Genomic DNA, 10,665 nt, shown 5'->3' on the forward strand with positions numbered 1-10,665 from the left:
GCTTTACAGCATTTGGCCACCAGAGTATTTAGCTTCTTAATTTTTTTATTATTATTATTATACTTTAAGTTCTAGGGTACATGTGCACAACGTGCAGGTTTGTTACATATGTATATATGTGCCATGTTGGTGTGCTGTACCCATTAACTCGTCATTTACATTAGGTATATCTCCTAATGCTATCCCTGCCCCCTCCCCCCTCCCCACAATAGGCCCCGGTGTGTGATGCTCCCCTTCCCGTGTCCAAGTGATCTCATTGTTCAGTTCCCACCTATGAGTGAGAACATGCAGTGTTTGGTTTTCTGTTCTTGCGATAGTTTGCTGAGAATGATGGTTTCCAGCTGCATCCATGTCCCTACAAAGGACACAAACTCATCCTTTTTTATGGCTGCATAGTATTCCATGGTGTATATGTGCCACATTTTCTTAATCCAGTCTGTCACTGATGGACATTCGGGTTGATTCCAAATCTTTGCTATTGTGAATAGTGCTGCAATAAACATATGTGTTCATGTGTATTTATAGCAGCATGATTTATAATCCTTTGGGTATATACCCAGTAATGGGATGGCTGGGTCAAATGGTATTTCTAGTTCTAGATCCTTGAGGAATCGCCACACTGTTTTCCACAATGGTTGAACTAGTTTACATTCCCACCAACAGTGTAAAAGTGTTCCTATTTCTCCATATCCACTCCAGCACCTGTTGTTTCATGCTCATCATCAGAGAAATGCAAATCAAAACCACAATGAGATACCATCTCACACCAGTTAGAATGGCAATCATTAAAAAGCTTCTTAATTTTTACTAATTGAGATGACTTACCTTGATAGAAGTGGCTTGGCAAGTGAGAAAAAGCTATATGTTCCAACATTTTATAAAGAATAATAACGTGCATATACTCCATTTGCAGAACCCATTTAAAAACAATAATAATGTGCATAAAGGGATTGTTTTGTTTCATTGTATTTGTTTTAATTTTCAGATGCCAAAGCAATCATGTTTGCTGTGGAATGTGTAGCTCTCCTCAAAACACCATGCAGTAATTCAGTCAGTGGGGGCTGGGGCTAGAGTCCTTTCAAAGTACCTGGGCCAGCCTGGTACTGTATTTAGTTTGGGGCTTTTTTTTTTTTGAGACAGAGTGTCGCTCTGTCACCCAGGCTGGATGCAGTGGTGCGATCTCAGCTCACTGCAACCTCTGCCTCCTGGGTTCATGCCATTCTCCTGCCTCAGCCTCCCAAGTAGCTGGGACTACAGGCGCCCGCCACCACGCCCAGCTAATTTTTTTGTATTTTTAGTAGAGACGCGGTTTCACCATGTTAGCCAGGATGGTGTCTATCGCCTGACCTCGTGATCCGCCCACCTCGGCCATCCAAAGTGCTGGGATTACAGGCGTGAGCCACTGTGCCCGGCCAGTTTGGGGCTTTTAAATGTTCCCAAAATATGGCCAAACCTGCATTGCTGGAAGAATAATTCCTATATCACAGCCACACAGAATTGCCAAGCATTTGAGTTTTGTTTTTTTTTTCCCACAACACATGGTGAAGGTTTCCAAATTGAATAGTGTTTCTATATTTGAAAATGGGAAAAAGTCATTAAGAAAAAAAAGGATAAAGAAAAAAGTATGGTAGCTAATATCCAACAAGTTGAAATGACAGTAGCTTTGAAGGCCAATTAAGTCGATACAAAATGAAATTGAGAATGATGGTTGTAGGCTGCACCCTGGGGAATGAAAGAGCCACTCCATGAACACAGTATTTTCTTCAGAGCCACATGGAGCTCTTCAGAGGCCCCCAGTCCTGAAAAGGATCTTCCTTCCTGAAACCCCAATGTGGAATTTAAAATAAAAACAGTATTAATATACATAACACTTCACTGAGCTATCTACTTATGATTTCTGTACCTCACAGTATGCCTCAAGGAAAGGCCAGTAAAACACAAATGTTACGTATGTAAGCCAAAATTAAAATAACATTTCAGTAGTGTCCTTCTAATGCAGCACTGATTCTGATAGGAAAAAATGAATAAAATTAGAACACAATGTTATTATATCATAAATTAATTTAATCACCATGCTCTTAACTTACTTAGAGACAGCAATAGCTTTAACTTGTATTTTTCCATCAGGCAGAGTAATAGGTTTTGTATACTTAAATGTGTTATTTTCCACATAACCAGTTCTCTTTAGAAATTCAGGTTTGCTGCCATCCAGAGTATAATATATGTTGACATCTGGAGTGTCTGAAAAATCCAGAACAGGATAACTATAATTAACACCAAAGCAGCAAGTCCCTGAATAATGTCTATAGGTCAGTTTAAGATTTGAGATTTGCCGGGTGCGGTGGCTCACACCTGTAATCCCAGCACTTTGGGAGGCCGAGGCGAGTGGATCACAAGGTCAGGAGATCAAAACCATCCTGGCTAACATGGTGAAACCCCGTCTCTACTAAAAATACAAAAAATTAGCCAGGCATGCTGGCGGGCGTCTGTAGTCCCAGCAACTGGGGAGACTGAGGCAGGAGAATGGGGTGAACCCGGGGGTCGGAGCTTGCAGTGAGCCGAGATCCTGCTACTGCACTCCAGCCTGGAGGACAGAGCGAGACTCCGTCTCAAAAAAAAAAAAAATTTTAAGTGTGTGATTTAAGTTCAGATTTAAAGTTATGATTTAAGATTGCGTTAATCAACTTAAATAACTGACCTATAGGTTATTATATACACATAATGGAAATGAATAGTAATAGCAATAATGCAGTTCTTTCTCTGTACCAGAACTGCGCTTTACATGAATAAGCTCATTTCATCTGTACAACCCTATGAGGTAGATCCTATTTTACACCCATTTTATAGATGAGGTAACTGAGTCCCAGAAAGATTAATAAAGTTGCTAAATAATAGAGGAGTTGTGATTTGACTTCTGCTAGGTTGGATACACAGCCCATGCTGTTGAACCACTGTGCTCTTTTGCCTCTCCAACAAGGCACTGATACAAACAATATTCAAGATTCAACAGGTCAAAAAGGGTATACAGTGAAAAGTCTCGCCCGACCTGTGACACCAGCTTCCCAGAGACTATCAATGGGATCTTGAGTAACCTTCAAAAATATTTTATATCCATACAAGCATTTATGTACATATTCTTATTTTCCCCTCTTTTGCCACAAATGATGGCATACTATACCCTGTTCTACACAGTTCTTTTTTCATTTATCAATATGTCTTGTTTTTTTTTTTTTTTTTTTTTGAGAGGGACTCTCACTCTGTCGCCCAGGCTGGAGTGCAGTGGCCGGATCTCAGCTCACAGGAAGCTCCGCCTCCCAGGTTTACGCCATTCTCCTGCCGCAGCCTCCCGAGTAGCTAGGACTACAGGCGCCCGCCACCACGCCCGGCTAGTTTTTTGTATTTTTTTTTTTTTTTTTAGGAGAGACGGGGTTTCACCGTGTTAGCCAGGATGGTCTCGATCTCCTGACCTCGTGATCCGCCCGTCTCGGCCTCCCAAAGTGCTGGGATTACAGGCTTGAGCCACAATTGCTATTTATTTCCTAGGAAGCTCTTTATGTGAGCTTCCTAGGAAATAAATAGCAATTTTTTTAAAAACAGAGCTTCTGCATTCTTTGTTATGGCTGCACCACATTCTCTTATATAGATGAACAATAATTTAACCAATTCCCTACAGATGGATCTTTAGGCTGCCTTCTTTTTTCCTTTTCTTTGTTTCTTTTGCAGTTATAAGCACTGTAAGAATAATTTTGTAAAGAATTATTTCTGTAAATATATGGGTAAGACAAATATGTAGAACTAATACTGCTGAGTCAAAAATATATGCATTTGTAATCTTTTTTTTTTTTTTTTTTTTTTTTTTTTTTTTTTTGAGACAGAGTTTCACTCTTGTTGCCTGGGCTGGAGTGCAGTGGTGCGATTTCAGCTCACTGCAACCTCTGCCTCCTGAGTTCAAGCCATTGTCCTGCCTGAGCCTCCTGAGTAGCTGGGATTACAGGTGCCCACCACCATGCCCAGCTAATTTTTGTATTTTTAGTAGAGACAGGGTTTCGCCATGTTGGCCAGGGTGGTCTCGAATTCTTGACTTCAGGTGATCTGTCTGTCTCGGCCTCCCAAAGTGCTGGGATTACAGGCGTCAGCCACTGTGCTCTGCCAGCATTTGTAATCTTTTTTTTTTTTTTTTTTCTTTTTTGAGATGGAGTCTCGCTCTATCGCCCAGGCTGGAATGCAGTGGCGCGATCTCGGCTCACTGCAAGCTCTGCCTCCCAGTTTCACCCTATTCTCCTGCCTCAGTCTCCCAAGTAGCTGGGACTACAGGTGCCCGCCAACACGCCCAGCTAATTTTTTGTATTTTTAGTAGAGACGGGGTTTCACCATGTTAGCCAGGATGGTCTCGATCTCCTGACCTCATGATCCGCCTGTCTTGGCCTCCCAAAGTGCTGGGATTACAGGCGTGAGCCATCATGCCTGGTCGCATTTGTAATCTTGATTAATATTTCCAAACTGCCTTCCGTGGATGGTTAAGCAATTTACACTGCCATCAGCAATGCATGAAAGTACTTATTTGACCACAATCTTCCTCATATAGTGTTACCCAGTTTTCTTTTAGTTTTCCTAATTTCCTAGGTTAAAAAAATACTATCCTGTAACTCATCTTTCTTGCATTTTGAGTAAAACTCACTAATTCATTGCAACAAATGTTTGCTGAGTACCTATTATGTACCAGACATTGTGCTAGGTATAGGGGATATGCAAAAGTATATCCGAGGGTCTCCTTGCATATCCCCTGTACCTAGAATGGTCCCTGCTCTCATGGAGATTATGTTTCAGGAAGGACACTGAAACAGTAAACAAACAAGGAAATACAGTTTGTCAGGTGGTGATTAAGAGCTTGGAATAGGTGAAGCAGGGATAAGATCTGCTCAGCAAGCAGCTGAAGGGGTAGGGAGAAGGGTGAGGAGAAGAAACATTTTCCTATGTTTAAGAGACCTTTATATTTCCTTTCCTACAAAATGTCTTTTCATCATTACTCAAAAGAAGACACACGAGTGGCCAACACACTCATGAAAAAATGCTCATCATCACTAATCATCAAAGAGATGCAAATCAAAACCACCATGAGACACTATCTCACACCGGTCAGAATGGTTTTTGTTAAAAAGTCAAAAACTAACAGATGTTGGTGAGGCTGCAGAGAAAACAGACACTTACCTACTGTTGGTGCGAATGTAAATTAATTCAGCAACTGTGGAAAGCAGCTTGGAAATTTCTCAAAGAAATAAGAGTTGAGGCTGGGTGCTGCGGCTCACACCTGTAATCTCAGTACTTTGGGAGGCCCAGGCAGGCAGATTAAAAATACACAAATTAGCTGGGCGTAGTGGCACACGACTGTAATCCCAGCTGCTCTGAAGACTGAGGCATGAAAATCACTTGAACCCGGGAGGCAGAGGTTTCAGTGATCCAAGATTGCATCACTGTACTCCAGCCTGGGTGACAGAGTAAGACTCGGTCTCAAAAATAAAAATAAAAATAAAAATAAAAAAAGAAGAGCTGAAATACCATTCAACCTAGCAATCCCATTACTGGGTATGTACCCAAAGGAAAATAAATTGTTCTACCAAAAGGACACATGCACGCATATGTTCATCACAGCACTATTCACAATAGCAAAGACATGAAACCAACCTAGGTGCCCACGAATGGTGAAATGGAGAAAGAAAATGTGGTACATACACACCATGGAATGCTATGCAGTGATAAAAAAGAATGAAATCATGTCGTTTGCAGAAACATGGATGCCGTTGGAGGTCATAATCCTAAGTGAATTAACACAGGAACAGAAAACAAAATACCATGTGTTCTCACTTATAAATGGGAGCTAAACACTAGGTACAAATGGACATAAAGATGGTAACAATAGGCTGGGCGCGGTGGTTCATGCCTGTAATCCCAGCACTTTGGGAGGCCAAGGCGGGCGGATCAGGAGATCAGGAGATCGAGACCATCCTGGCTAACACAGTGAAACCCCGTCTCTACTAAAAATACAAAAAATTAGCCGGGCGTGGTGGCGGGGGCCTGTAGTCCCAGCTACTTGGGAGGCTGAGGCAGGAGAATGGCGTGAACCCGGGAGGCGGAGCTTGCAGTGAGCCGAGATCGCGCCACTGCACTCCAGCCTGGGCAACAGAGCGAGAGTCCGTTTCAAAAAAAAAAAAAAAGATGGTAACAATAGACATTGGGGACTACTAGAGGGTGGGGAGGGCTGAAAACCTACAACGATGCTCACTGCCTGGGTCATGGGCCCAAACCTCAGCACCACACAATATACCCAGGTAGGAAACCTGCACATGTACCCCCAGTTCTAAAATAAAAGTTGTAAAAGAAAAAACAAAACAAGGTCTTTTCATGTCCTTTGCCCATTTTTCTTTTGGGTTATTGTTCTTTTTGTTACTGAATTGTGAAAACTATTTATTTGATATTTACCTATCAGGGAATTTTGATACCCTATCATTCATATCATCTTTTGTCAATAATCACCCAACTTCTCCTAAGAATTATGGGCACATATATTAAAATGTTTAATTTTGTTTGACAGTTTAAAAAATTGTATCAGCTTTTAAGCTAAAGGAGAACACAGAAAATAATACATATTCTTAGAACTCTTGGTCTAAGCAGCATAGGGGCCATACCATAAATGCAGATAGTTTTTTTTTTTTTTTTTTTTTTTTTTTTTGAGACGGAGTCTCGCTCTGTCACCCAGGCTGGAGTGCAGTGGCCGGATCTCAGCTCACTGCAAGCTCCGCCTCCCGGGTTCACGCCATTCTCCTGCCTCAGCCTCCCCAGTAGCTGGGACTACAGGCGCCCGCCACCTCGCCCGGCTAGTTTTTTGTATTTTTTAGTAGAGACGGGGTTTCACCGTGTTAGCCAGGATGGTCTCGATCTCCTGACCTCGTGATCCGCCCGTCTCGGCCTCCCAAAGTGCTGGGATTACAGGCGTGAGCCACCGCGCCCGGCCTGCAGATAGTTTCTATATATTTCAGTTAGTAAAATACATAATTGGTTAAAAGGCAAAAATTGTAATTTCTAAGTCTTTTTTACACAAATATTTGTTCATATGTTTTACCTATAAAACTTTCCTTCCTTATCATAATTATATATGTATATGTGTATATATGTATATGTGTACATATACACACATATTTAAGAATTTGAAGAATAAATGTTGGCAGGATATACATTCACTTCTTTCTTTCTTTCTCTCTTTCTTTCTTCTTTCAGATGGAGTCTTGCTCTGTCACCCAGGCTGGAGTATAGTGGCGCAATCTCGGCTCACTGCAACCTCCGCCTCCTGGGTTCAAGCGATTTTCCTGCCTCAGCCTCCCGAGTAGCTGGGATTACAGGCATTGGCCACCATGCCCGGCTAATTTTGTATTTTTAGTAGAGACAGGGTTTCAGCATTTTGGTCAGGCTGGTCTCGAGCTCCTGACCTCAGGTGATCCACTCGCCTTGGCCTCCCAAAGTGCTGGGATTACAGGCATGAGCCACCTCACCCGGCCCTCACTGCTTTATTTCCATAATTACAGTTGAGATTTATTTTGGCATTACTACATGCCAAACCCTGTGCGCCTCATACATACACGAACCTATTTATCCTCACAATGGCTCTAAGAAGTAGATATTATTATCCCTGTCTTACAGTGAGGAAACTGAGACTCGAAAAGACTAAGTAATGTACCCAAGGTCACTAGAAGTTGTCAAGGCAGGGATTAAGTCTCCAACCTGTCTGACTGGAAAGCCTGTATTAGCAGGTCAAATTTATTATGCCAGCTAAATACTGAGCATGTTGGAAAAGTTTGGGGAAGCACCGGGCAATTTTTCATGGTGGTTTTTTTTTTTTTTTTTTTTTTTTTTTTTGAGACGGAGTCTCGTCTTGCTCTGTTGCCCAGGCTGGAGTGCACTGGTGTGATCTCGGCTCACTGCAAGTTCCACCACCCAGGTTCAAGTGATTCTTCTGCCACGGCCTCCTGAGTTGCTGGGATTACAGGTGCCTACCACCATATCTGGCTAATAATTGTATTTTTAGTGAGACAGAGTTTTGCCATGTTGGCCAGGCTAGTCTTGAACTCCTGACCTCAGGTGATCCGCCTGCCTCGGCCTGCCAAGGTGCTGGGATTACAGGCATGAACCACTCTGTCCCTGGCCAGTACGAGGACATCTTACTTTGGCTAAGGTAAGTCAAGACATTGCTGAAACTATACAAATGAAAGGTTGGTCAACGCTAACCATTTTAATCTAAATGTATACCACTCTATAAACCATCAATGTACAGCACTGTTTCAAATTTTAGAAGTTTTACAAATTTCCCAAAGAGCTGAGCAAAGAGTGAGAAAGCATGCAATGAGATAAATCAGCAACCAGATAAACACGAGAAATATGACAATGTTATTTTAAACAATTTCACACGTATGTGATTCTTACCTGATTTCATTTCCAAAAGTGTATTGTTATCAATTTCATGGTTAGCTTTTCCAGGCTGAGGCACTCGTAGTGGTATGATCTGAGGGACACACACTGAACCAGCAGTCATTTTCTCTCCTTATATACAGAAAAAAAATAAATTCCACTGTGCACTTGTAGCTGTACACGAAAGTTGAAGAGAAGCACTTAATTTAAATGCAGCAAAACTAGTTAAAACACAAGAGAATACTGTTAACATGGCACTACAAATATTCCCTTTTTAATTGAAATAATATTTACATTTTGGCTGTATTTGCTGTTGAAGTCTTGTGTGGGGTTTCGATTATCTAAATACCTCACTTCCGAGAAAGGAGCATGAATCACGAGACGGGGGAAAGAAGTTACTTTAAAAGGGTAAATTAAATGAGTAAGGAAAACAGAGACTATCACTAATGCTTTTACTTGAGTTCCCTCTAAATCATTCTCGCCTTTTCCTACCTTTGGTGTGTGTCACCTCTCTTGGCTTCAGGGCAAGTCGTCATACAAGGGGAACCAAAGTAACTCTGTGTGTACCACAAAACGTTAGTCAGAGCTAACTTTTTTGGGAAAGCTCCAAGTTCACAGCCTTGCCACTGTCACCAGAGCAGTTCTAGTATTTGAAAGCTGCAAAGACACTTTAGAAGGACTGCAGAGTATTAGTTGTTAGTGAAAAGGACGTTTGCAAGAATATAAACAGTGACCAATAAACACAAGCCTCCCATTCCATCTACTGTATTTATAAATCCTGGTATTAATAATTAACTACCAGTATGAAAGCCTTACTAGTCTTTTTGGAGGTGAGGGTGGGGAGGAAGGCCGTCATAATTTTTAATGCACAGAAGGTTTCAGGGAGAAAAAACGCTCTCCTTAACACAGCAACCATTTACACCTCTGTATTGTCTTTTCAAATTTCATTAAGAATCCACAGATTTTGCTCAATTATAATCTACATATTCATTCCATTTTTCTAGTCTACTTCTTGCATTCTCACTGTATTATTTCGTTTTCCATGTACTTATTTATCCATTTGGGGCTGGCCTTTTAGGCTATTTCTAGTTTCTTTTTAGTTTTGCCTGTTGCTGTCCTTTTTTTTTTTTTTTTTTTTTTTTTTTTTTTTTTTTTTTTTTTTTGAGACAGAGTCTCTCTCTGTCGTCCAGGCTGGAGTGCAGGGGCGCGATCTCGACTCACTGCAAGCTCCGCCTCCCGGGTTCACGCCATTCTCCTGCCTCAGCCTCCCGAGTAGCTGGGACTACAGGCGCCCGCCACCACGCCCGGCTAATTTTTTGTTGTTGTTGTTGTTTTTTTTTTTTTTTTTTTTTTTTTTTTAGTATAGACGGGGTTTCACCGTGCTAGCCAGGATGGTCTCGATTTCCTGACCTCGTGATCCGCCCGCCTCGGCTTCCCAAAGTGCTGGGATTACAGGCGTGAGCCACCGTGCCCGGCCGCCTGCTGCAATTCTAATAATGCTGATCTGACATCTCTGCAGTTTGAGCTTTGTCACAGACTGTATTTTCAAAAGTGGGGTAACTAATTTAAGGGGTGAACTTAATGCCTCGTTGGATAGTTCCAGATCGAGGGCCAAGAATATAAACTGCAGATACTGACAGCACAGCAATAGCTCCTACAGGAGTGTAGCTGGACTTGAGACTTGCCTATAGTCGCATTTCCATTCAAGTGAAAGGCAGATAAAATAAAAATAGTTGAAAAATTATTTCTAAATAAAAAATATGTAGGAGAGGAGGTAATTCGCGAGCATCAACTAGCAGCTGCCCTTACGAAGCTGGGGTGGCCAGTGGGCCCCACGCAAAGGGAATCAAGAAAAAGGCGGATCCGCCAGGCCCAAATGGCAACGTGCAGCAATCCACAGGATCCCCAGACCCCTCAACTCTCCCAAAGTGGACCGTTCCCTCGCAACCCGGATCCGGAACCCCGTTTGGTTGTCCCCGCCCGTCAGGGGCTGCCAAGGACACCTGCATCCTTTCGGCTGGAGTAAGGCAAGCTCTTCCCCTCCTCTAGCCGCCCTCCTCTTCCTCTAACCGGGGGACCCGTGATCGGGACCCCTAATCCATCTCTGCAGTTCCCAACCCAGTCGCCGGCCTCTCACCGCCTCTTGCCTCCTCCTTCGCCGCCGCTCGGGTTACCACAGACGCTGCGAGCCGCGCCCCGCCCACTTGG

At 42.6% G+C, this 10,665-nt stretch overlaps 2 protein-coding genes across 8 annotated transcripts in view; one reads left to right on the forward strand and one right to left on the reverse strand.

The window, feature by feature from the left end:
• DZANK1 (double zinc ribbon and ankyrin repeat domains 1) overlaps positions 1-10,657 on the reverse strand; it is a 97,403-nt gene extending 86,746 nt beyond the window's left edge. For 3 of the 6 annotated variants that reach the window (XM_050745348.1, XM_050745347.1, XM_050745350.1), the window contains exons 1-3: positions 8,950-10,587; positions 8,473-8,589; positions 2,088-2,241 (exon numbers count right to left, since the gene is read on the reverse strand). In XM_050745348.1, coding sequence (XP_050601305.1) covers positions 2,088-2,241; positions 8,473-8,581 — 263 coding nt within the window. In that variant the 5' untranslated portion in view covers positions 8,582-8,589; positions 8,950-10,587. The other 3 variants (XM_050745346.1, XM_050745345.1, XM_050745344.1) reach the window with 3 other exon arrangements.
• Positions 1-10,665, forward strand: part of DTD1 (D-aminoacyl-tRNA deacylase 1) — a 333,903-nt gene that overhangs the window by 34,856 nt on the left and 288,382 nt on the right. The gene's annotated exons all lie outside the window — the stretch shown is intronic.

This window comes from Macaca thibetana, chromosome 10, assembly GCF_024542745.1.
Source record: "Macaca thibetana thibetana isolate TM-01 chromosome 10, ASM2454274v1, whole genome shotgun sequence".
In the NCBI taxonomy this organism is placed as follows: domain Eukaryota; kingdom Metazoa; phylum Chordata; class Mammalia; order Primates; family Cercopithecidae; genus Macaca; species Macaca thibetana.